At 39.6% G+C, this 27,937-nt stretch overlaps 1 protein-coding gene across 2 annotated transcripts in view; it reads left to right on the top strand.

The window, feature by feature from the left end:
* Positions 1-27,937, top strand: part of LOC311290282 (transmembrane protein 255B) — a 49,692-nt gene that overhangs the window by 10,905 nt on the left and 10,850 nt on the right. For both annotated transcript variants that reach the window (XM_084408679.1, XM_084408678.1), the window contains exons 4-7: positions 24,165-24,254; positions 24,952-25,032; positions 25,687-25,772; positions 26,107-26,266. In XM_084408679.1, the coding sequence (XP_084264805.1) occupies positions 24,165-24,254; positions 24,952-25,032; positions 25,687-25,772; positions 26,107-26,266 (417 nt within the window). The remainder of the gene's footprint in view (positions 1-24,164; positions 24,255-24,951; positions 25,033-25,686; positions 25,773-26,106; positions 26,267-27,937) is intronic.

Genomic DNA, 27,937 nt, shown 5'->3' with positions numbered 1-27,937 from the left:
CCGGGGAATTTGGCTGTTAAAAGTATCACATTTAAAGCCCTTTAAATTAACGAAATGACTCGAAAAAAGATTCGTTCATTTTAATGAACGAGATCGAACAAGCGAGTCAGTAAAATTATCCGAACTTCCCATCACTCACAGGGTGCCATCAAGTGACAGTCTGTTCCTGGTGTCAGTCTTGTTTAGGCCAATAACTGAAAAGGTTCGCTCAGCATCCGCATTTGACTGTGGCAGGCTCAACACAATCTGGGCAACCTTTGATCACTTGGGGAATTTTAAAATGCCACTTGCTCGATTTGCCAAAACGTAATTTGTACCATGAGCCTATTTTTATTGAGCAATTAGCTAGCCCACATAACGCACATCAGACAACGTTTGCAACTATAGTTGAAGTCTGTACTCTCGGCACACAGACTGATGAGGCAAGGCTACGTCTGTAGTGAAGCAAGGGTGTAACTTTGGTTTGAGAAGTGGGGGGCTTTAAAAAAAAGCAAAACAATGGTTTTCACAATTTTAATCACATTTCCTGCATTTACATATCTTTAGGTACTATGGTGATACAAAATCCAGGAAATAATTAAATTGATTATAATGATAAATTCTGCCAAATATAATATAGTAGGCTACTAAACTATGTATAAGAAAAATAGGCCTGTCTTAATTTCTTTATTGTAATAGGGGCCAATTGCCAAGACTTGAGAGAATCATTTTATAAAGTCAAAAATGTTCACCATTAATGTTTTGTGTGCAAATAAAATTTAAATAATGTGAGACTCAATTTCCACTGTAATATAGAAACAACATAAAGATAGTATATTTTAAATAATTGTTTGTGGCATTTTTTTTATGAATGAAGGCCAGTATCACTGTAGCTAGTGATGTGTCCATGAAAATTATTTTTTACTTCTGAAAATTTTCAACTTTTAATGTAAGTGAACTTAAAACTATCCTCACATAAACCCAAAAATAAATGTAATATTTACATGTGCCCTTCCTGTCTAACAGGTATGAAATATACAGAAATTGAATTAGGTTATCAAACAGTCCGCACTGCATAAATTATGAATTAAATTAGATTAATCCTTATTAAAGCTGCAAGCCTTCTTTAGTCAAGAGCAGTTAGTGATATTCTCTGTTCCCTTTGTTCTTTGGTTAACTTTATACTGACAGACAGAATTAGTGGCTGATGTCACTTTAAAATCTGCCGCTGCTGACAGGCTCTCACGCATCTCATTTTCTCATTTACTATTGTTCATTTAAGACTTTATGTAACTAATTTAAGACTGCTTTTCTGTTATGAGGATACTCTACAAAACGGACAATTTGGCATTTTGGTGTGTGTTATTGTTCGTTCAAGCGCGAAAGAGAACTGCCCAGCAAAACTGATTTTGACGCGCTGTCTTTGCGATACTGGCGCGAGTCTTTCTGTGCGTCGTGTGTGTGAGTGTGTGCGTCAGGACATTCACAGACAGCGCGATACCTGCTCATTATAACTTTCAGTGAGGTATTTTTAGTGTGTGCAAGGGACGTTCCTGACGCGGCTGCGCGCATTGACGCAGGCAGGCGCTCCATGTCCTGCTCGGTCCTGCTCCTCTTTGGCGATGACGGCGTGCGGTTAAAAAATCATAACAAACTAATTTGAAGGGGGAGGGGGGAACGAACGGGATTTCGAAAAAAGGGGGGACATGTCCCCCCTGTCCCCATAGGAAATTACGCCCGTGAGTGAAAGGTACACCATTTTATTATCTGCTTACCTTGATTGTCATCCAAACTTTCAAACGCGCATCAGTGGGCTCTGACTCCGAACCTATGCTCTGAACTCTCTCTGAACTTCTCACACGCAACTGACATATCAGGTGCAAGGTTCTCAGCGAATCAACGATCAGAGAATACTGCAGTGAGAACGTTGTTGGCAGATGTTACAGCTGTGGGCCTTAAACTCCTCTCCTGTCATTAATACGCTGTGGTCTAGTCATCAACAGAAAATTAACGGATTGAGAGGGGAGAAAAATGGATTTTGGCGTGACACTTCTTGCGTGTGCGTGAGAGCGTGAGATTGATGCTGAAAGCGTGTGTGTCACGCCAGATGCGTAAGAGTTTCACAACCCTGAAAATAATGAGAAAGTCAGACATTTTCTAAAATTTGGTCCTCACGTAACCAAAACTGCAAACATACAGATTTGGTTTGTGGTGGGAATTTGAGTTTTATTGTCTTTACACTGAGTTAAAGATATTTTCACATATCACATCATAACCCTACTCCTAAACCTAACCCCCACACAAACCTTTCTGAATCTTTACATTTTTAAGCTTAATTAAGCAAATTTCCTTATTGGGATTGTTGATTTCTTCCAGTAATTGTAGGTGATTTCAGGTTAAGTCCAATTACTGGGTGTATTAGTGATGTAACAGTAAGTAGAAAAGAGGCAAAAACCTGAAAATCACTATGACAATTGCACGTGTAGTAAATGTGGTATAGAGTATGAGTGGAATTACTGGCATTTTGAATTTTTCAATGATTCATTGATCCTTAAATATTACACTGAAGCATATTCGTTGTCATTGATATCTACCTTGACAGATTAATGGATAGTAGTATAGTGCAGGTAAATCTCTTTAACTAGAGTGTTAGTGTTCATAGGTCAAAAGTTAAAGGAGAACTCGGTAACTCTAGTGAACTCTAGTCACTTCGCTGATTTTCCCTTTTGTTGTCGCATGTTTTCCCCACGAGCTCCCCCTACAGCTGTGGGGGGGGGGCGTATATTTCACAACACAGTCGTAAAAAACTCACTTGCGGCGGCCTCCTCCCCCTCTCTACCGCTGCTCATGTGCGTTTGTTTTGCGTTGCTTCTCACGAGACTTCCAATTTCTATCTTGCCGGGACGGTAGTGCCCAAGTTACAAGGTTGGTTTTCCGCCTGGGAACGCTGGGGGGAGCGGGGAAAGTCACCAATATCACCAGAACAGGTTGTTTAACCATCCAAATGATTTCTAGACAGTTTTATTAAGTTAAAAAAGTTACCAAGTTCTCCTTTAAACTCTATCAACAGTATCTTTGACATGCTGTACCAGATTAAATTATTTTGGTTATAAATGCACTGAAAATGTTAGTTATAGAGAGTACACATCCTTGTATACTTAAGGATACTTTTAAAAACAGTACTTATGAAAATACTGAATTGTGATACGTTCTACTGAAATTTGTGTCATGCATTTAAATAAAGCCTATTTGTAATTACTACGGTGGCCGAGAAAGCCCACCACGCTGCAACATTAACACCCGCAAATTAAGAAAACATGTTAAGTTTCACAGCATATGTGTGCTCCAAATATTCACAAAACAACCAAATACAGAAACGTGCTGCAAATAGCACACAAGCACAGACCATAACGGAAATGTTTCCGGGGACCCCAATAAGTGATGAACCTGGCTGGGACGTGCTTCAAATGTGTCAATCATGCGTTAACATGAACCAACAAAGGAGCACTGAGTCAAGGGAATTTGAGGCACTGGCTGCGTTTCAGTCCAAAATTGTCATGCCCTTCACTCGCTAACTTCCCTCCGTCTCGTTCACTCGGATGTACGTCATTGCTTACGTTGCACGAGTGCCCACTACTGGCGGAAACTGCAATGGGCTGAATACGCTCTATACACGAACGGTGCTGACATAATCTCAGCCAGCGTCTTTACTTCCGCATAGTGCGTTCTATAGCGGAGTCTATAGTGGCAAAACTTTCATAAAATTCATTTTCTCAGCCCTTCTCTTTCTTACTCTTAGGTGTGACAGCTAACTGCCTCACGATATTGTTAACATCATTCACGTTAACCGCTGGAAGCTCTTGTAAACAGCGAGTGTAATTTGCCATTATCTACACCGAATGCAAAAACGGCTTCCGACGCAGCACCGGATGTAATTGGGCGGCCTGAGACAAAACGTGGAAGCGATCGTGCATAGAGCCTATTGGAACGTCCTAAGCCCTTGATCACTTCGAATCAACTATGGAGTTGATTTATTATTTAAAAAATTATTTTCCCTTTAAGAATTTGTTTAATGCAGCATCCAAATGTATATAGGTGTGTTTGGGTTGTTTTAAATTAAAAAATGTAAATAAAATTAACTAAATGTTTGTTGTGGTGGTGATTAGACGAGATCTGTGGCGACGTCACAATGTTTGTGCTGTAAAGTTGTTTAAATGTTCCCTTTACCAGCAGAATGAATTTATTTATGCGTCATTCATAAAATGGTCCATAGACTTCCATTGTACAGTAAGTGCATCATTGTGCGTGTTTTTGCTTGTTTTTACAAAGTGATGGACACAAGTATATTTCTGTGGTAATCGGCAGCATTTCAGAGGTGCTGTTGATAGAGCGTAACCAGAAGACAATGGGTTCATTTAATGATTCACAGATGTATGTTTTGCTATACAGTCCATTTTATACTTGACCAAAATACTTTTGCGTTCATTAACAGAAAACAACTCTCTTTAATACGTAAATTATGTTCAGGCAAAGTGTTCAAAGCAAGCAGACCACACACATTTTAATGGCCATGGTACAGCCCAGAACATTGTGTCTTTGTATTGGTTTTCTTTAGGTTATTTATTCTTCTATTGTAATTCTTAACAGAACTTTTAAATGTCGGTGAACTGGGACAGATACATGTCCAAGCCACAGTTTTTGCTCCAGATTGGTGTTCCAGGGGAATTGGGCACACCTTATTTATGTCTGTGCGTCTTGTACTTTTTTAAATGGCAGAACCACTTCCTCTAATATTTGCTGGGTCACTATAGTGTACACACAGCATGAGCTGATTTCCTGGCCTGGTGTCAGTCTGTCTATACTCAGCTCCAGCATAAACTACATTCTACATCAGTGGTTCTCAACTGGTTTGACCATGGGACCCACATTTTCCCATGGTCATCAAGCCATGACCCACTTTGATATATATGATATATATATTATTATATTTGTTTAAAAAAAACAAGCAAATTTATTTCACAAAAATTGTTGACACACACACAAGTACCATCCTACTTTACACATATAGGCCTATTGTAAGACAAGTGTAACTGTCGTAAGTAATGTAAGAATGTTAAAAGAAATTCTAGGTCTAATTGCTAATTGTTATGAAATAATCAATTGAAGCTTTTTGCAAATAGGCCTATTATTAAATATGCACACATTCACTCTTATTTTTATCAACTATGTCACAAATGCTGAACTTATCACTTAAGTTGTCTCATCACATTCAGTTGTGCATTACATGAATCATGTAAATAATAGCATATTTTCTATTTAAAAATTTGAAAAAAAGTTGAGTAGTTTGCATTACTGGATATAGAGGTCGGTCGTTGAATATTTCTATCAAAAAACATTTGTCAAATATGAAATGTTTAGCTATTACATCTTACCAACCACGCACTCTTTCACTGCTAAAACTACAGAGTCATGTTGGAATTCGCACTTGTCTTCTGTGAACAAAGCCCCGCCTTCTTTGATCGATTCACCTAGCTATCGCAATTTCTATATATGTTTTTTTTTTTTTTTTTTTTTTTTTTTTTACGATTCAAAAATAGATTTTTTTATTCCAGAATCGATAATTCAAAATCAATTGCTTTATTTTTGTCCTTGCTTGTAGATGAGGTTGACAGAAGTTAGCCATTTTCGTTCCAACAGAGGATGAAATGTGTCGTTATCTATGAATGTTGAGTGACGTAATATCCCAAGTGGACGCGTGTAAGTGTGTTTCTCAATATGCGTTCTTCAGCGATCTTGCGTCCTTGTGTTCTCGTTTTACGTCATCATTAACCGTCGAAGTTCAGACCCAATTCTCAAGAACGCAAGTACAGAGGACGCATGAAAGAACCCGGATGTGTTCTTGATACCGAGGATGCATCGAATGCAGACTTGAGCTAGTACTCGCCTGGTGTCCCAGAAGTCATTGCGGCCGGTTCCGAGTTCGTTCTTCCAAGGAAGCTTGGCAAGACCGGTCTCCACGAGAACACAAGTCCGTTCTCTGCGTTCTTGGAATTGAGAAACAGCCTAAGAGACGTGAGACTGAAAGCACTGAAAAGCCCTCGCACTGCTCATATGCTGAAAGAGAGATAAGACAATAGAGCTGCACGATTAATCTTTAAAAGACTGTGATCTCTACTCAAACACCCACGCGATCTTTCAATTCGCCTGTCTATTAAAATGTGACAAAATCATATCGCAGCATTCAAAGTTGTGTTGGCGCTGCCGCTGACCCAGAGAGAGTTGTCATGAAACAGCTTCACAAACAGAGAGCCTAAGTCCCTCCCCTCCGCTTCCGGCTCATGGGACCTTACTTCGGAAAAAATATGTATGGTAGTCAATGGGGAGAGACAACTTATCTTTTTATTCCGTCTGAACTGTGTCCTGAATTAGACATATGATGTTTGTCAATTTAAAAGATAATTATGAAAGTCAAGAAAGTCGCAGTTTGTCATAAATCAGAAGAGTAACATTTAGTTTTATGTGAAAATTGCTCAATGAACTACATCTCTCGTCTCCCACTATGTACGTCACCGTTGCTCGTATGTGTGCAGTCTGGTACAAAACACTCAGGCATGACGGCGTAACGTTACGATTATAATGTAAGACTATAGAAAAAATGACAGATGTTAGCTTCAGTAAAGTTAGCTTCATTCATTGAGAGAAAAGGTATGACGTCACACGTGCGCCTTTTGGGTTTGTAGTCTCTGTAATTACGTATTTTCGTCTTATACCTCAACAGTTTTACATCAAACTGCGACTTTCTTGACTTTAAAATGTATCTTTTAAATTGACAAAAATCATATGTGTAATTCAGGGCACAATTCAAACGAGATCAAAATATTTGTTGTCCCGCGCCATTGACTACCATCCAATATTTTTCCGAAGTAAGGTCCCATGGTGGTCAACCGGAAGGGGAGGGACTTAGGCTCTCTGTGATGCAATAGTTAAAATTATCATAGAAGTACTTGGATAAAAGTTTAAAGGTCCCGTATTATGCCCCTTTTCACAAGATGTAAAATAAGTCTCTGATGTCCCCAGAGTGTGTATGTGAAGTTTTAGCTCAAAAAACCCAACAGATCATTTTTTACAGCATGTTTAAATTGTCATTTTTTGGTACTCAGAAAAACGCGCTGTTTTAAGGCCTCATTATACTTCTCCGTCGGACATACGCCGGAGCCTATACGCCGTAGGCAACGTGTTGGTTTTAATTTATACTTCTGTGTCGTTGTCCGCGTTGACGCGCACCTGGGGAGCATGAAACCCCGAGGGAGGGGTTCTGGCAGACCAATCACAGCGCTTGTGTCCGCGTAGAATTGACGCGTTGTTACATTTTTGGAGAGGTGCACGTCAGGGTACGCCGTAGGGTACGCGCGCTACACACAGCCTACGACGTAGCTACGGCGGCAGTTCGACGCAGAAGTATAAAACAGGCTTTAGTGTGTGCCCTTTAAATGCAAATAAGCTGCTGCTGCACGGCACAGGGGGCGGAGCTTCATGAGCTCGCGCTCAGTCTCTCAGGACAATTTCATCTCACGGAATGATGATAATATCAGAAACTCTCAGTAACGGTGTTCATTTTGAGTCGGACAATAATGCCTACAGAGTCAGAGTGCTGTATAGAGATGGAACAGGTATAGTTTAGTAGTTTAATCACGGTTATAACGTATTTGTCATCTGCTTGTATGTAAGTTATCCATTATTAATAGCCTAAGTCTGCTGTTTCGGATCAGGTCCGAATTATGACATACTGATGAGTTTAATAAAGTTTATTGTACATCACACAAAAGATGAAGCGTCAGTTTTACTTCAGAAAATCACCGTAAGAGCTGAGTAAACACAGTGATAAGTGCGCAAGTACATAAACGAATTTCGGTAGAGTTGAGGGAGCATTTTCTTTAAAAACAAAATAATTCCACCTCGTCTGCAGCGGCTGCCTCAGATTTCGGGAGTAAATAGAGAGAGCTATGTGGATTAATACATCCAGCCACACAACACCAACAACGCTTGGGAGACATTCTCATCTATGGCTGTGAACTCGATCAGGGTGGGTCTATGTTGAAACGGCAGTGTCTGTCAACACTCGTGGGCGGGGCCTGTGCTTAGTGACGTCACTAAAACAGCATTCTGAAAACAGGTCGTTGGGAGACACTGCTGATGATTTATGGGGATTAATAAAAAAGGAGTGAGTGGATTTTTATCACTATTGGCTGGTTGTGTACACAGACAGCATGCAAAAGTGAATTTTGCATAATAGGGGACCTAGTTCAAATATGAACACTGATGTCTACGATAGTGATCAAAATCAGCTTTTGATAGAAACCTGGTGCTTAATTTAACGCATTTATCGATGACATTGTTTGGCGACAAGCGACTGTTAAAAAAAGTATTTGTTATTGAATCATTTATTCAAGAGAATGTAGTATTATATGATGATTCTGAAATAAAAGTCAGAAAGATGTGATGATTTGTTTTTGTAAATATGACTCTGTATAAGTGTATGATTTAACTTTTCCTGATGGTCTAGTGTTAAAAAAATTGCAATATATTGCAATATCAAATCGCAATACTTGTAGAATCGCAATTCTTAAAAAAAAATCACAATACATATCGTATCGGCACCCAAGTATCGTGATAGTATCGAATCGGGAGATAGGTGTATCATCCCAGCCCTATACTGTTCACGTGACGCAGGAGCCTTAGTTTTATGCAAATTCATGATTGAATAATGTCTTGTGTGAAAAGAGTAACTGCTTAAGGATTGGGCTTTTGCTGTCTGGTCAGATTTAAGATGACATAACTGTCTGTGTCTTCCCTGACAACATTCTCAGAGCACTTCATTTCTGTCTATCTGTAGAGAAGGAACCATATTATCATATAGAACCATGTAGTAGTTATATAGAATACAATATTATCAGAAAGGCATCATAATCTGTGTGTATTAATTTTTACCAACAAATAACTATACTTACACAGATTTGAAAAGGTAGATTTTAAGGGCAAAATTTTTTGCTCATTGAATTCCAACCAGGCAAGGCAAGGCAAGGCAAGGCAAGTTTATTTATATAGCACATTTCATACACAATGGCAATTCAAAGTGCTTTACATAGAAGAAATTAAAATAATAAAAAGAAATAAGAATAGTTAAAACAGTTTAGAAGAATACAAAATAAAATACAGTACAAACAGTCGGACGAACAGTGGCACAGTGCTCATTCAGTAAATGCATAGCTAAACAGATGTGTTTTGAGTCTGGATTTGAATGTGACTACTGTAGGAGCACATCTGATCTCCTCTGGAAGCTGGTTCCAGCTGCGGCTGGCATAATAGCTAAAAGCGGACTCGCCATGCTTAGAGTGAACCCTTGGTATTTCTAGCTGATATGATCCTAATGATCTGAGTGATCTGTTGGGTTTATATTCAGTGAGCATATCTGCAATGTATTGAGGTCCTAGGCCATTGAATGATTTATATACCAGTAATAATACTTTAAAATCAATCCTAAATTTAACTGGGAGCCAGTGTAAAGACCTGAGGACTGGTGTGATATGTTCATATTTTCTGGTTCTGCTCAGAATCCTGGCGGCAGCGTTCTGTATGAGCTGCAACTGTCTTATGGTCTTTTTGGGAAGGCCAGTGAGGAGTCCATTACAATAATCCACCCTGCTGGTGATGAAAGCATGAACAAGTTTCTCTAAGTCTTGTCTGGAAACAAAGCATCTTATTCTTGCTATATTTTTCAGATGATAGTATGCTGATTTAGTTATTGCTTTGACATGACTACTGAAACTAAGGTCTGACTCTAGTGTCACACCAAGATTCCTGACTTGATGTTTAGTTGTTTGACCCCTAGAGTGAAGGTATGCGTTCACCTTGAGAACTTCATCTTTGTTTCCAAACGCAATGACTTCAGTTTTGTCTTTGTTTAACTGAAGAAAGTTTTGACACATCCAACTGTTGACTTCATCAATGCATTGGCACAGGGAGTCAATGGGGCTGTAATCGTTAGGCGATAGGGCTAAGTAGAGCTGTGTGTCGTCTGCATAGCTGTGGTAAGCAATTTGGTTCTTTCTCATTATTTGGCTCATTGGGAGCATATACAGGTTGAACAGGAGTGGTGCAAGAATTGAGCCTTGAGGGACTCCGCATGTCATGGATGTCCACTCAGACTTATGGTCTCCTATACTCACATAATAACCTCTCCCATCTAAGTATGACCTGAACCATTTTAGGACTATCCCAGAAAGCCCCACCCAGTTTTCCAGCCTGTCCAGAAGTATGTTGTGATCGACAGTGTCAAATGCAGCACTGAGGTCGAGTAGTACCAGCACTGATAATTTGCCTGAGTCAGTATTTAAGCGAATATCGTTTATTATCTTTATGAGCGCTGTCTCTGTGCTGTGGTGCGGTCGGAAACCAGATTGAAAATTGTCAAAGTATCCATTCGAGCTTAAGAATTTGTTCAGCTGATTGAAGACAACTTTTTCAATGACCTTGCCTATGAAGGGAAGATTTGAGATCGGTCTATAGTTGCTTAATATGGTCTTATCCAGATTGCTCTTTTTCAGGAGGGGCTTGACAACTGCAGTTTTTAGGGAGTTTGGAAAACTCCCAGAGAGAAGTGAAGCATTTACCACTTCTAGAAGATCTGCTTCTAAACTGTTTAACACACTTTTGAAAAACGATGTGGGAAGTGTGTCAAGAGCGCAGGTTGATGTTTTAAGGTGCTGTACGGTTTCTTCCAAAATTTTGCCATCAATTTCTTTGAAATCAGACATAGTAACTACTTTCTCAGGTGGTTTGATCTGTCTGACCCCAGCGCAACTCAAGGATGTGCTGATCACCTTTCTGATATTATTGATTTTCTCAGAGAAGAAAGAAGCAAACTCACTGCACTTGCTGTCTGAGAGCATTTCACTGGGAATCTGGCTTGGGGGGTTTGTCAGTCTCTCTACAGTAGCAAAAAGAGTGCGTGTGTTGTTTAAATTGCTGTTTATAATATTTGAGAAGAAAGTCTGTCTAGCTTTGCCTAGTTCCATATTGAAAGCATGAAGGCTGTCTTTGTAGATGTTATAATGGACTACAAGTTTTGTCTTCCGCCACATGCGCTCTACTTTTCTGCATTGTCTTTTCATATTTTGCACTGCTGTTGAGTTTCTCCAAGGTGCCTTTTGTCTGCCACTCTTCTTCCTGACTTTAACAGGAGCAATATCATCAATTACACCTTTAACTTTTGAGTTAAAAGAATCAAGGAGAAAATCAACAGAGTCTGCAGATATGCTTGGTGTTAAGGATATAGCCTTCATAAATAGGACACTAGTGTTCTCATTTAAGCATCTCTTCTTGACAGACACAGATCTCGCTTCAGTGGCAGGAGAGATCAATATATCAAAGAAAATACAGAAATGATCAGACAGTGCTACATCCTTAATAACAATCGATGAAATGTTTAGACCCTTACTGATAAGTAAATCTAAAGTGTGTCCACGATTGTGTGTGGGTCCATGTACATGCTGAGTCAGATCAAAAGTTTTTAAAACAGTTTTGATTTCTTTTGCCATATTGTTTTCTCCATTATCTATATGGATGTTAAAATCTCCAGCAATGGCAAAACAGTCAAACTCTGAGGTAATTGTTGATAACAGTTCTGTAAAGTCCTCAGCAAAGGCTGGAGAGTATTTTGGAGGCCTGTAAATAATGAAAAGTAAAATGCGTGGAGCACCTTTTAACACAATACCCAGATATTCGAAAGACAAGTAATTCCCAAATGATATTTGCTTACATTGATAGATATCTTTAAAAAGAGCAGCTAGACCCCCACCTCTCTTAACAGCTCTGCAGACACTCATAAAAGTAAAGTTAGGAGGGGCTGCTTCATTGAGGATTGTTGCACTGTAGCTGTCTTCTAACCAGGTTTCATTTAGAAGCATAAAATCCAGGTTGTTTGTGGTTATTAAGTCGTTGACTAGAAGTGATTTATTTTTAAGTGAGCGAATGTTTCATATATAATTGTGATGAGGTTCAGTCAAAAACCAGGGAATATTATTTTCAGGCACAATGTTCAAAAAGGTAATATTGGCTAAATAATAAGATAATAGTAGAGACATTAGTTTTGACGTGAGGTCTAAAAAAGCAAATGTGCCACAGCTACAACATTTATTGTGTTTCTGAGTTTTGTTTACATGTGCTACTTGCTGGAATAACTTGAGTTACGAATTTGGCTTTATAATTTCATGGCACCAATAAACAATGATTTCACCTTTAATTGAATACAACTCACTATAAAATATTCTTTTATAGTTGCTGATAAAATGTGATATATTAGATAATCACTACTTAAACTTTGTTTTCCATATGCTGAACTTTGTTTTGGAGCCGTATAATCACATAATCAAAAACAAATGATTCATTAGTAACTCTAGATGAAAAATATGACTCTACCCTAAGGAAATTTGGACCCGGGCTTTTAAATAAAATAAGCCTAATGTTGTGATAATTACAAAGCTCTTGGGAAACATTGTATTATTCAGTATTTCAGGCAGTTATAGAACAAAGCCATGACATTTCCACAAGGATATGCAGTTTCTTCAGGCGTTAGTGGTTGTTTATAAGTTTTCTGCGACCATCTGAAGCAGTTTGCTTTGTTGGTGGCCAACCAACATCTTAAACATATTGTAGTTGATATTATAGCAGGAATTAAATGTCCGCTTTCTCAGCCCAACTCAACAATGGTACAAAAAAAGTGCTGTCCATCTATATTCTTGTAGCTCGATTGCCAGAGCAAAGTGATGGTAACCTTAAAGGGCATTTGATTCAATTTGCCAGGGTTTGATTCAAGTACTAATTCAAAATGAATTGTTGAGATGGGGAAAATTGGAAAACCTGTGGCATCATTTCCACTACTCCCCACGACAATGATGTAACCCTTTATAAAGTTTAGGAGACAACAGTGTCTGTGAAAAGCTTTGCTTGAGAAATCAGCTGATGTGTGAAGACAACAAAAAGTAAAATATCCCTTGTGAGATGAATATATTTATTGTGTCTCATTTTAAATCAAGCAGTAAATTTGTCAAGTTGTGCTTTCAAATATTAATTATTTAGTATACATAAAGTGCAGCCATAGCAAGACATTTAATGCTAAATTGTAATAAATGTAATTTCCACCACATAATGCTATCAAACAGTATACATTGTTGGGGAATTTACAGTTAAAGACCCAAGGACCAGATATTATTAATGAGAGTCAGAAGTGCAGTCGATTGAAGAAAGGTTTACTGAAGAATAATTTGCAGTTTGAAGCAACAGAAGTCAGCTTCAACACTCAGGAAGGAGTTCGTAGGCCTCTCTGCATACATTCACATTTTCACACCAATTATACTCTCCCAAAATCATGAATATACGTCATTACTTCAGGTTGAATGATTCTGATTGGCTAAGAAATAGATAAACTTAGAAAATGTCCACATGTGGACTGATAGGCAGAAGCATATCTTAATGGATGATACGGCTGACACCCGGACCCTGAGTTAGGTAAGAAGTTACCCTCCTGGGTCACAGAACTGAGTTTCTGGGCGCCAGCTTGTCGAGAAAAACAAGTCATTCCATCTCCCCAGGGTGCCAGTTGTTCACCTCACCAATACTGATCTGTAACAAAAAAAAATGCTATAGCACAGATGCACAGGATACTTCTTCAAGGCTGAAGTTGGTCGAGCTCTGGCTCTAACAGGAATCTTTCCCCAAAACATATTGATAACATGTTCTTTCTCTCAGTGAGAGGTTCAGACAATATTCATCATTATTCTCTAGTATTTGAATATAGAAAAGTAAAGTAAATGAAAAAATGTTGGCCGGGACTTGTTTTTGTCCATCTGGAATTGATTGAACTGTTGGATGGTTGCAGTTTGCTGTTGCTGTGATGTCATGTGATTGACAGGTTGTCCCGCCCTCATGCTCGTAAACACATCATCAGAGAAGAGATGATGTTATTTTGATTTAAGATTAGGAAGGCACATGAATTAAAAATAAAATAATGATGTGCAGAGATAAACACTGTGATATTTCATTTTTCTTTTTAAATTATTGTCAATTGTGAATTCTTGATGACTTCAAATGAGGCTTGAGGTCTCAGCTTCCCTTGGCAGTCTGTCTCTGATCAGCTGAGAAAAGATCTGTCCCTCTGGATATCATATTGCATGTTCAAATAAATACACTGTGACATTTGGTTTAGTCATTGCAGTCAGTTTTATGTAATTTATGGCTAGTTTCAAAGCCAGATGAGTTTTCATTGTGCCCCCAGGAATCACATAAAAATGGATAGGCTTTGGACAAGACAAATACTGTATGTATGTGCACATATATGAATGTTTATTTAATAGGAAAGGTATTTACAACATTAAAGTTCATGTCAAATGAAACAGTGTTTTATATAATATTAGGCCTGTCGTGATTATTTTAGATGACTGATCATTGCATATTTAAAATTTCAAAACTATGCGCTCTTCCGGCTCCATTTGAATACATGTGGCATTTAATTCAAGCACAAATATTATTAATGATATTAATATTAATATGAATACATGGACATAGTGAATTTAGTCCAAGACTAAAGTGTTTAAAAGACAACAGTGATGTATAAATCAATGAAATATTACTGAATAAATGTCTTCTTAAGGTGTATGTGTATTAGGCTTCTTTGTAAATTACATTAACATTGTGATTAGTATAAATTTATAGCAATTATTTGTATGACAATAGGGAACATTTCATGACCTTGACAACATTATAGGCTAATACATTCTTTGCACTTTGAGGGCCACATACAGCCTAGTAATTTAGAGCGTGAACTTATACAAAAAAAAAATTCTTTTTTTTTTCAACTAATAAAAAAATAACATCATATAAAACATTCCAAGAATTTTTTTATATTTTTTTATATTGTTAAGTATTTAGGGGAAAATGTACCAAAAATAAACAATGACAGCATTTCTTTTGTTTGTTATGAGGGTCTGTACAAGCCAAAATCCATTATTCTACTGTCACACTCATCCATTCTCCTTTCACATACATACATTTTGTCACACACACATACATTTCTACTCTCACACACATACATTCTCCTTTCACATACATTTCTATTCTCACACTCATACATACTCCTTTCACATATTTCTACTCTCACACACATACATTCTCCTTTCACATATTTCTACTCTCACACTCACACATTTCTACTCACACACATACATTCTCCTTTCACATATTTGTACTGTCACACACTTACATTCTCCTTTCACATATTTCTACTCTCACACTCACACATTTCTACTCACACACATACATTCTCCTTTCACATACATTTCTATTCTCACACTCATACATACTCCTTTCACATATTTCTACTCTCACACACATACATTCTCCTTTCACATATTTCTACTCTCACACTCACACATTTCTACTCACACACATACATTCTCCTTTCACATATTTGTACTATCACACACTTACATTCTCCTTTCACATATTTCTACTCTCAAGTCAAGTCATCTTCATTTATATAGCGCTTTTAAAGTAACACTAAGTAACTTTTCAACCTTCATAATATATTTCCAAAATCCTTGTGATGGTACATTGACTTAAAATAGGTTGAATGACACGTCTGCCATAGCCTGACGGGGTTTGTATAGTTTTTAATCGTACTTTTAAACTTCGGGGTTCGGGTAGTAACACCCGCGCACAAAAAGAACTACAAAATTCGACTGCTTTACGGCATAGGCTACCTCACTTCCCCCAACACCTCCTCACATGCTGTTGGACTTGTAAGTATATTGCTTATATTGTATATCACTAGGACCATAGATATCATATAAAGGCTAGATGTCTTAAGGCGGAGTCACTTCCGGCATCACCGGCGGCCATCTTAGGACAGGGCTCTGTGAATTAAGGTGAGTGAGCAGCACGCACACAAATCCTCTTATCTCGCTGAAATCTGGACGGATTTACAAACGGTTTGGTTTCTTACAAACGTTATTAACGTGGCTATAATTCTGAATGCTTAAACATTTTGAACATAATTATTCATATGTATGCAGTATAATAGCTACATCTCTGACGTTTATAACAAACCAAACCGTTTGAAAATCGGTAGAAAATTGAGCAAGTTATGGTTATTTAAAAGTACATGCACCATGTTATGAGTGAGCGAGCACCCTGTCTTAAGATGGCCGCCGTGTGCGGATGTCGAGCTCCATTGGCCAGCAGCGCGGACGAGACATCTAGCCTTTATATGATATCTATGACTAGGACAAGCACCTGGCGTTCTTGTTGATGGATTAGTAGACATTTTCGGAGGCTAGCTGTGCTTGTTCGATGTCCGACGATTTGTAACGCGTTGTGTTTATTCCCCAATCGAACTCGTGTAACTGTCTGTCACACGTTCTACCGTCCACAGCATTACTTGTTAGACAAAAATAGGACAAGAATGAGCGTCAAACAGAAACAACCCGCTTACGGGGTGTTCGAGGCGCACATACAATACAGACTGCCGAAAGTTAAACAGGGCGCGCGCAGCTCTTAAAGGGGCCACACCTTATTTCCACTCGTTACAGCTTCTATCCGACTGAACGGGGACCGGTATACAGGGGGGAGGGAATCAGGCCGTGAGTGAAGAGACTGCTCTGCGTGAGTGGTATTTACGACAGTAACGTTAAATACAAGTAGTCCACAGCGACTCTAGGGGTCGTTGTTTGACCAAAACGGAAATCCTACATAGTGGGGCTTTAACAATGTAGATTGTTTCAAAGCAGCTTTACAGAGATAAGCGTATAATTTAAGGTAAAAGAGATTGTTTTGGCTTTATAGCGGTTCTTTAATAAAGTTATTTTCCAGCTAAAGTTAGTTTTGAGTGATTCGCTTCCGTCGCAACGATCATTTGTTAGTAAATTAGGGGCCGCTAAGACGACACCATTCTCTCTACACAGACTTTAAACGCGAACCTGTGATAAATGCTGATGGCGTTCACATGCGCATAAAGAATTGGTTCTATAGTTATGTGCGTTTGAATATATGTGCGCAGGTTTGTAATTCCCTACAAACCAAGCCTAAACAAAGTACTGGTCTCTTTCCCTATACATTTTTATACAGAATTTAATTTAATTTTGTCACTTCGGGGTAGGTACGCGAAACGAATTTTCCCGACAACGCTTTATCTGTAGAGTGGTAAAGGGATCCTCCATAGGGAGAGACTAGTTGGCACTTCCGCACTGCGTTGTCATCGGGTCCAGGCGAAGGTCCTTCGTCAGATCCGGATACAGCCTGGATCCAGCAGGCTGCGGGAAAACCACTAGACTCTCGTACATTATGGTTCGAAATGAGGGGGGTCTGGGGGGGTCCCGGACCCTCCATAAGTCATTAGGGGCCCCCCATAACAATTTATTTTTGGATTTTGGGGGGTCCCTGACAAATATATTTTAACATTAAAAATGATTGTGAGAATTATAGGTCTGTGTGCCACTCTACACTTATCTCACGATTGTCTGCAATAGGCATCACGGGTGCGGCACTTCAGTGGTTGACCTCGTATCTATGTGATAGACAACAATTTGTTAAGATAGGTAAGAATCGCTCACGCTCTGTGTCTGTTTCTCACGGTGTGCCCCAAGGCTCTGTACTTGGTCCGCTTCTATTTCTAATCTACTTGCTACCGTTAGGCCAGATCATCAGACAGCATGGTCTCGATTTTCATAGCTACGCTGATGATATTCAAATCTACTTCACGATCAATCCCAACTCATCTTTTCCACCCTCTTCAGTTATCTCCTGCCTCCACGAACTTAAAACATGGATGTCCTCTAACTTTTTACAGCTTAATGCTGGTAAAACCGAAATCCTGTTGATTAACCCTAGATCACAGAGCTCACCCAGACATGACATTTTTATTGATATAGATGGTATTGAGATTAGGCCTTCAAAAACTGTACGGAATCTGGGAGTTTTGTTCGACCCCACGCTCTGCTTTCACTCACACATTAGTCAGACTGTCAAATCATGCTTCTTTCACCTGCGGAATATTGTTCGTATTCGCCCCTCTCTTACCTTTATAGATGCGGAAACTGTTATTCATGCTTTCATCACTTCCAGATTGGACTTCTGTAATTCATTATACAGCGGACTACCCACTAAAGCAATACACCGCCTTCAAATGGTACAAAACTCTGCTGCACGAGCCCTCACACATAATAAAAAATCTGCTCATTTCACTCCTATCCTTCACCAACTGCACTGGCTTCCTGTCATAAACCACATCCAATTCAAACTGTTAGTCTTAGTATATAAAGCCTTACATGGCCCGGCACCCAAATACCTTGTTGATTTGGTACAGGCATATGTTCCAACTCGGGCCCTTAGGTCTAGCACTGAAAACCTACTCGTGGTACCCCGGGTCAGACTCTCTACGGTGGTCGGTAGGGCTTTTAGTGTTGTTGGCCCTAAGCTATGGAATAAGCTGCCCCCAAATCTTCGTGCGACCGACAACATCAAGACCTTCAAAAAACAACTTAAAACTCATATCTTCAAGCTTGCCCAATAAATAAGTATCCTCAACACTGTTTTCTCTGTTCTCCACTTTCTCAGTTCTATTTGCTACATACTTTGTCGTAATTGTATATTTTGATAAATAGTACAATATGTTTTTCTTTGATTCATGTCAATTGTTTGTCTGTTATAAGCAGATGGCCTTTGTATCTGTTTGCTTGCTGTTTGTTTGCTATTTGTATTGCATTGTGAAGCGACCTTGGGTTCTTGAAAGGCACTAAAGAAAATAGACATATTATTATTATTATTTTTATTATTAGTGACGTTTTATATTTATAACAGTAATTAATTTATTTCCTAGCGCGAGGCAGCAATCAGGGCAGCATCACAGATTGTTGTTGTGGTGCTCCCGCAGACACGTACTGTAACGTTAGCTGAACGCCGCAAAACGAGACCTCACAAAGAGTGAAATCCTGAATGAAAATCCTGTAAGTGCTTCGATTATGTTTCTATCTCCATAATTGCTTATAGTAAAATATTAGGAGTTCGAGTTCCTATATCAAAAGTTGCATTAACTAGATACCTAGTGTAATGATTAGAAGAGTAGGCTACGTTTGTCAACATTTCTTGCTAGCTGTAAGTGTATGAAGCCAAATGATCTGCCAGCTAACAGCAGACTATGGAAGCACAGAGTGAAAAATAAAAAAGGTAATTGCGACTTTTTAATCTCACAATTCTGACTTGTTTTCTCACAAATGCGAGTTTACATCTCACAATTCTGACTTTTTATCTCAGAATTACGTGATATAAAGTCGCAATTGCAGGTTCTAAAGTCAGAATTGCGTGATATAAAGTCGCCGCAATGGACTAGATGCACTAGTTTCATTTTTGGGTGAACAAACCCTTTAGTGTGTGTGTGTGTGTGTGTGTGTGTATATATATTTATATATCTTTAATCTGTTAGACTGGAGTAATGGATAACTTCTAATAAAGAACAAAAATGACAACATTAAATCTCAGTTGCAAACATAATGTCATGTTTTTCTATACTTTTAAAAAGACATTTAGTAAGAAATGGAACTTAAATACAAAATAAGTACTCTGGTTGAATTTACCATGTATAGAAGCAGACAAGATCATTTTTACAGGAGTATATATTTTTATATGTTAAATGAAAACTGCTGCCCGATCCACAGCCTCATAATTCCCGTAAAACTGTTCCTTTAAAAAACATGCCAAAAGCACTGAGGGGGGAGGGGTTAACAACCATCCAACATTTTTTAAGGTCGACGAATAAGGAGCTGGAGTCAGCCTTGTTTACATAAAGGCAGTCAATTAGAAATACATTTCTCATATACTTTTTCATTGTGAAAATACCCAGAGAGGGCTTGAAAAATACAAATAAATCATATATCGTAGCAATCCTGTGTTTATTATCTTCACATTGCATTGAAAAAAAACCCCTGCAAAATAGCCTTGTGTTATTTTCTGTCATTCGAATATTTTTTAGCGGACTTTACTGTTTTTATTACGTACATGGTTTTTGAAAACACTATCTAACACTACAGTGTTTACTGTGATGCCAAAGTGTGTTGCAAGATTAGCAAACGTTGTAACGTTACATTTCACGAGTTTGTGTGCATACCGTGTAATCCTTCGCATACTGTAGGCCTATATGGTAAATAATTTGGCTTGTGACCTTATGTTTATCTTGGTATTGTTAAAGGTATAGTGGAGGATTTTCCCGAATTTTAGAAAAGAACCGCCCTCTCCACTTTTTGAAAAAATGCACATGCGCAACACTCTACCTGCTCCCGAGAGGGAACGCCTATTAAACGTGTGCACGAGAGAGCACTCACGAGCCTAGTTCATTACATTAACTTTTACTAGCAGTGATTTTAAATGTATTTCTCCAAATAGCATGCCAAACTTTACCTGTCGAGTAGAAACTTCGCTACCAGTGGGAAGCCCAACCTGTGCTTTTAGCGCACGCCAGCGTGTGAAATATTCTCCCAAAAACACTCTGGTCTTGTTTCTTTCTTCAGAGGCCTTTCTCTTCTTGTCATACAATTCGTAGACACTTTTTCTCTTGCGACCCTCAGACATTTTGAAAAAACCCGGTGAGAACGGCGAGCTTCAATGAATGGCTGAAACCGTGTCACCACACATATACACCTGAAAGTGCGCATGCGCAGAAAGCGAAAACTACCTAGGGACGAGCACGTACGACGGCCTTACGTAAACGTATCACCAGAATGATTGACAACTAGGAGGACCAATAGTCTTGATGATCCACCCGGAAAAAGAAAATCCTCCGCTATACCTTTAAGTTGTAAATGTGCGTTGTTCTTACCTTCTCCTTGACCTGGAGCTCCAGTTGCCAAAGTGCTTCTGAGTCTGACATCACAAGGATGGCTGCAATCCTCCAGTTTGGCCTTGAGTTGCAGCTTGACCTGCCGAAGCATCGACTCATGAGCCGCCAGAACCTGAAAAGTGCCCTCATCTCACTTTCCACCGAGCTGTATGTAGTTTCCCTTCCAAGAGGTCTCTCGTATTGCGTAAGCTTACGCTAAGGGAAAAACTCCTTTTCTCGAGAATATTGAAGCCAAATTTTTAACAGCAGTGCAGCTGCACAGCAGACACCAAGTTGAACGCCTAGAGCAGTCATTGGCTGTGCTGCGGCAACTGCACGAGCCTAAGGCAAAGCGGCTCATGCGCGCGAACCAATCAGGCCGCTTCGCGCCTGATTATAGCTTCATAGCCTGCCAGAATGCCCGTGGCTTCCATTTTTCGCCATAAAAACAGATTTAATCTCCTTCAGCGAGTCTTCACTTCGCTGACCTCTGGATTTGAAGCCGTCGCCATCGAAAACGCCTTTTTGGCGGAATACGCACCTGCTGTTCTGCTGTGCCATCCGGCGCACTATATCCTTTTTAAAAACAAGCTAGAGTGTTCGCCGCTGCGACTCTCTTTTCTAAAAGAGCAAATTCTCAGGCGTTGTTCCAAATGCCTCGGGTATCCTGCGCCTCGTGCAGAGGCCCGCTCTTTGGCGGAGATCGCCACATCCTCTGCGCTTCCTGCCTAGGCTGCGACCACGCGGAAGCTGCACTCTCTAAGGACGGCTGCCTGGAGTGCGATGAGATGGCCCCGCATCCACTCCTTTCCCTTTGCTCGAGCCGCGCAAGAAGAAATGGCGCGCACAAAGGATGCCAGAGCGGACGGTTACGAGCGAGCACACACTCCCACCCAGTCCCCGCGTGCCTCGCTTTCACCCAGAGAAACCCCCTAGCCGGTCCTGTTCACACAAGAGGACCAGCGCCCCTCTCAGCGAGCGGCCGGTCTCGCCTGTGGAGCAGGCTGGACGAATGGTTCCTGCAGGGGCGCCGACAGGCCCCTCAGCAGAGACCTGCAGCTTTCTTTCCTGAGGTGCACGATGAGCCAACGAAGTCGTGGAAAGTACCGCATTCAGTTCGTCTAAAGCCTTCATTTTCAACGCTCTCGACTGTCGACGGCGCTGTTGAAAAAGGTTACGAGGCGATACCTCCCCTTGAGGAAGCGGTGGCTTCACACCTCTGCCCGCCCGCCACCACGGGATGGAAAGCTAAAGCGACTCACCTGTCCAAGCCTTGCCGCATCACTTCAGCTCTTGCCGGCCGTGCATACACCTCCGCTGGCCAAGCTGCTTCGCCGCTTCATACCATGGCTGTCCTCCAAGTTTTCCAGGCCAAACTTCTCCGCTCGATGGACGAGTCTGGACCTGAACCAGAAGCTTTTAGAGACCTGTGCAGCGCTACTGACGAACTACCAAGGCAACCGCACAGGCGATCGGCAGGAGCATGGCGAACTTGACAGTGCTTGAACGTCATCCCTGGTTAAACCTAACGGAGTTGAAGGATGTGGAAGGATGTTGAAGGATGTGGAAGGATGTTGAAGGATGTGGAAGGATGTTGAAGGATGCTTTTCTCGACTTTTCTTGGTCGAGAGCTTTTCTTCCCCTGCACATAAGCACTGTTCCCAAAGTATCACAAGCACAAAGCAGCTGGGTTGCCGGGTCCCTATCACAAAGCGGCCCCTCCCCAGACATCATTCAACCCCTAGCTATGCGGGCCAAGGTCTGGGAGGCCATCCCCGGTAAATCAGAATGGGTTTTGAATATAATAAATGAGGCTACTCGCTACAGTTCACTCGCAGACCCCCGCACTTTCGAGCCGTGGTCGAGACAACAGTGAGAAGCGACGTGGCTCACGTCCTTCGACGCGCTAGGGTGCGAAGCAGCCTGATTGGTTTGCGCACATGAGCCACCTCGCCATAGGTTAGTGCAGTTGCCGCAGCACAGCCAATGACCGCTCTAGGAGTTCAGCTACATGTCTGCTGTGCAGCTGCACTGCGTGTTAAAAATTTGGCTTCAATATTCTCGAGAAAAGGAGTTTTTCCCTTGGCGTAAGCTTACGCAATACTCGTTCCCTTCTCTCAGGGAACCGAGGTTACGTTAGTAACCGAGACGATTATGTGCGGATGAGCCTGTCCTTGGTCGCTCAAGGGACGAGGCCAAAGATGTAACTGTTTCAGGAGATGATAAAATATTTCTTAAAACTCCAATAGCTTGCTGAAGTGCACCTGCGGCTGCCTCATCTACCTCAGCCATGCTGATCAGGACCTGTCCCGAAGTGACCCCGATCGCGCCAGACCTGACTTCTGTTTCCATTATACGCCTTCCGTTTCCACTATACTCTCTCTCACACATACATACATTATTCTCTTACATACACATATTTTTTCAGACATACATACATTTTCTTCCTACATACATTTATTATTTATAATATTAAATGTATACTTTGAATACATTTGCATAAAAGGAAAATGTATAAATGTGTGCGTAAAAGTATATACGAGTACAAAATGTAGGCTGTGAATGTGCGTTAAAAATATATGAATATAAGAGTAAAATTTAAGAATGTGTGCGTTATAAAATATAGCAACATGAGAGCAAAAATATAAGTACAAAGGAGAATGTAAGTGTGTGTGTGGGGGGGGGGGGGGGGGTAAAAATGTATGTATGTGAAAGGACAATGTATGTGTGTGTGTGAGTAGAAATGTAGCCTATATGTGAAAGGAGACTGTATGAGTGTGAGAGTAGAAATGCATGTATGTGAAAGGAGAATGTATGTGTGTGTATGAGAGCCGAAATGTATGTACGTGAAAGGAGAATGTATGTGTGTGTGTGAGAGTAGAAATGTGAAAGGAGAATGTATGTGTGTGTATGAGAGCCGAAATGTATGTATGTGAAAGGAGAATGTATGTGTGTGTGTGAGAGTAGAAATGTGAAAGGAGAATGTATGTGTGTGTATGAGAGCCGAAATGTATGTATGTGAAAGGAGAATGTATGTGTGTGTGTGAGAGTAGAAATGTATGTGTGTGTGTGAGAGAGTAGAAATGTATGTATGTGAAAGAAGAATGTATGTGTATGTGTGTGTGTGAGAGTAGAAATGTATGTATGTGAAAGGAGAATGTATGTGTGTGAGAGTAGAAGAATTAATTTTGGCTTGTTTGGCTCTTCATAGTGTCAATCCAAATGTATATTTGTATCTATAATCCATTTTTCTTTTTCTGTCCAGCTGATTGCAGCCATCGTGTTCCTGAGTTTTGGTATAATTTCCAGCTTCTTGTGTCTTTTGGTTGATGGCGTTTTCATCCTACTCAACATTGTGAGTACATTAACCATTCACAATTTTGCATAAAAACCACCTTAGCAACTGCCTAGCTGCCATTCACCATTAGCGGTGCTATAGCAACCAAAGGGTATTATACTGGAGATCTGCATTCTTGTGTCTGCACAATCATAAAATATTCAGTCCAGAAGCCAGTTGCATGAACATAGCCAATATGATAAGACTGTGTCTTAAAGACTATCTAGCAGTTAATTAAAGATAATCAGTCTCAGGCTACTTTTTGGATTCAATTTAGACTAATCTACCTTTTATGTAACTGACTTTTAAAAGTTACAACCGGTCTTGAAGGGGGAAAAAAAGATTTGTAAGACTAGTCTAAACAGTTTATGCAACCAGTCACAGATTTCAGTGTCAAAATACATTCAAGGGCTTAATTTGGAGGGATGAGGAAGTCACCGAATACTGGCACTCTTTAGTACTTGTGTAAAAATTCAGAGGACAGATCATCTTCTGTCTTAGCAGCATGGATGCAGCCCATAAAGAGAAGAGTGATGGGATTGAAGGGATAAGGTGTAGTGAGAAGAAAATCCCACTGTGAACTTCTTCAAACAAAAGGCATTCTACTGTTACAGTACTTGTCACTCCAAAAAGGGAATTCTATTAAAAAAAGTTAGCTAAAACAGTTTCAATGGAAAAAGACAAACTGTAGACATTTCTTACACTCTGTCAACAGGATATGCGTCCAGTGAGGGCAGGAAGATGTCAGTTCTACACCAGTGGAAATAGTTACATCTATGAGAACTACTATGCTACAGTGAGTCAAATCCTCTTGCTTTACTTTCAGTTCTGTAAAATATCCCTTGTGAAAAAGAAGTGTGGTTCATCATTTTATTGAATGTGCACTCGTAGTATTCTGCCAATCTTTAAAAAAAGAAAATGTTTTAAACTACTAAATAAAAGGTTACTTATATGTATTTAAAGAGAGTACACTTTCATGACTAAGTAATTAAGTAAAGTTAACTCTTTCCCCTCCATTGACGGAACTTTCCGGCAATCCATGTTTTCACTGTTATACTGTAGGGGGAGCTATTACTCAACTTCTAAAATAGTACAGAATCTCCGGATCAAAACACAGGCAAAGATAAAGCAGAAACAAGTTATAGAAGCATATGCACATATAAAATAATACAATCATCAAACAGCAAATAAATCACAACTGCCTAATGTTACCGAATGAGATGTCGACCCAGGACGAGCTATAGGACTGTGAAGCTTTGGGGGTGTTGATGGAAGCGATCTACTCCATCTATGAATTTTGATCATTGTTCTGAATGGGATCCAGACATGGTCTATGACAAAATGCGATTTTTCTCCGCTTTTTGTTCAAATTGTTGCTTTTTTATGAATCTTGAAACCACATTCAAGTGTTGAATATAATATTTTATTTCTATACTCATTTGTTTTGTAGGTTCCCTGTCAAGGACTAACAGAGTCCTGTGAAATGAAAGTTCGCAGTGGAACATGTTACTGTTGTGATTTGTATGATTGTGCCAAGTAAGTAATTCGCATATTTGTGAAGACACACTTTAAAGAAACACTCATCAATAATGCTAAATAAATAATAATAATAATAAAGGTGTTATCTGTCCACCCCATAGCATAAAAGAGAGCTAAGGCAAATATAACTATTGATATTATTCATATTTTGAGGGTTTAAATTCCTAAAAGTAAGCAAGGAAGCACATAACTCATTTCGCACCATACATAAGCATGAACCACTTACACTTTCTACAGAACATCTAGTTGCAGTAAATTAGTTATTAATGTGAAATAGCACATAATCATGTAATACCATGACAATGATTTGCCTGCTTGCTTTCTTTTCCAGTGGAGGATATCTGAACAATTACTATGAGTTTGTTGGTGTGCAGAGCTGTCAGGATGTCCTTTCTCTGTATGTTCTCCTCTGGATCCTAACTGCCCTCAACCTTCTGGCCTTCGTGCTTGGAATCCTGACCACTGCTGTACTGGGAAGTTTTAAAGACATGGTGAGAAACAAAGAAAAAGAGTACTCTGCAGTAACATTGTGCACCGTTTAGAATCAGAATTTAAACTTCAATTTAATTGTAAGTCCATTTCATCAAATATGAATTTTGCCCATTCATGATCTATCCAACGTAAGGGGGTGGTCACATTTACCGTTGTTCTGCAAATTTTCTTGGGAATTCGAATTTTCATGAGTGAAAGATTCCTTCACACACATTTGTCTACGGATTCAAGTTGGTCACACATTCACCGCATTGACCAACAGAAAGGTGCTTGGTTTGAAAGTGTATTGTGCGCTGTGCTTCACACATCACCACACTATTTACAATAGACAATGGACCTTTTTGGCCCATAAAATTTCATCTGACTTTTAAACTGATACTTTAGAGATACAGACCCTTTCCAAAAAATTTGAATATCATGGAAAAGTTTATTTATTTCGATAATTCCATTCAAAACGTTAAACTTCCATAGATTATAGATTCAGCGCCCACAACTTAAACGATTTCAAGTATTTAGTTGTTTATTTGTACATAATTTGGGCTTCCAGCTCATAAAACCCACGAAAACAGGATTTCAAAAAATTAGAATATTACATGAAATCACACAGTAATTACACAGTGATACCATGGTCATTGAACCAGGTTTTGGTTATTTTGGCAGTGTGGGCAGGTGCAAATCCTGCTGGAAAATGAAGTCAGCATCTCCATAAAGCTTGTCTGCTGAAGGAAGCATGAAGTGCTCTGAAAATGTCCTGGTAGACGGCTGCGTTGAGTGGACAGCACAGTGGACCAACACCAGATGACATGGCTCCCCAAACCAACACAGACTGTGGAAACTTCACACTGGACTTCAAGCATCTTGGATTGTGTGCCTCTCCATTCTTCCTCCAGAATCTGGGACCTTGGTTTCCAAATGAAATGCAAAATTTGCTCTCATCAGAAAAGAGGACTTTGGTCCACTGTGCTTTATTAAATCCAGAGTCAACGCAGCCGTCTACCAGGACATTTTCAGAGCACTTCATGCTTCCTTCATTTTCCAGCAGGATTTGCACCTGCCCACACTGCCAAAATAACCAAAACCTGGTTCAATGACCATGGTATCACTGTGTAATTACTGTGTGATTTCATGTAATATTCGAATTTTTTGAAATCCTGTTTTCATGGGTTTTATGAGCTGGAAGCCCAAATTATGTACAAATAAACAACTAAATACTTGAAATCGTTTAAGTTGTGGGCCCTGAATCTATGATCTATGGAAGTTTAACGTTTTGAATGGAATTATGGAAATAAATAAACTTTTCCATGATATTAAATTTTTTTGGAAAGGGTCTGTATATACTTTCGGTAACACTTTAGTTTAGGGTCTCTATTTCTCTAATTCAGGGTCTAATTACCTAGTTGCTTATAGCATGCATATTACTATATTGGCTGTTTATTAGTACTTATAAAGCACATATTAATGCCTTATTCTGCATGACCATATTCTACATCCCTTAATCCTTCCCAATACCTACACTTAACAACTACCTTACTAAATATTAATAAGCGGTAGTTAGAGGATTTTATTAAGGGAAAAGTCATTGGTAATAGTTAGTTAATAGTGAAAAATGGACCCTAAGCTAAAATCCAAAAAGATCTGCAATGATTTAGTAAGCTGTTTTACACCTATAA

This window comes from Rutilus rutilus (genome assembly GCF_951802725.1).
Source record: "Rutilus rutilus genome assembly, chromosome: 5".
Lineage (NCBI taxonomy): Eukaryota > Metazoa > Chordata > Actinopteri > Cypriniformes > Leuciscidae > Rutilus > Rutilus rutilus.
This window is presented reverse-complemented; position numbering and strand designations above follow the sequence as displayed.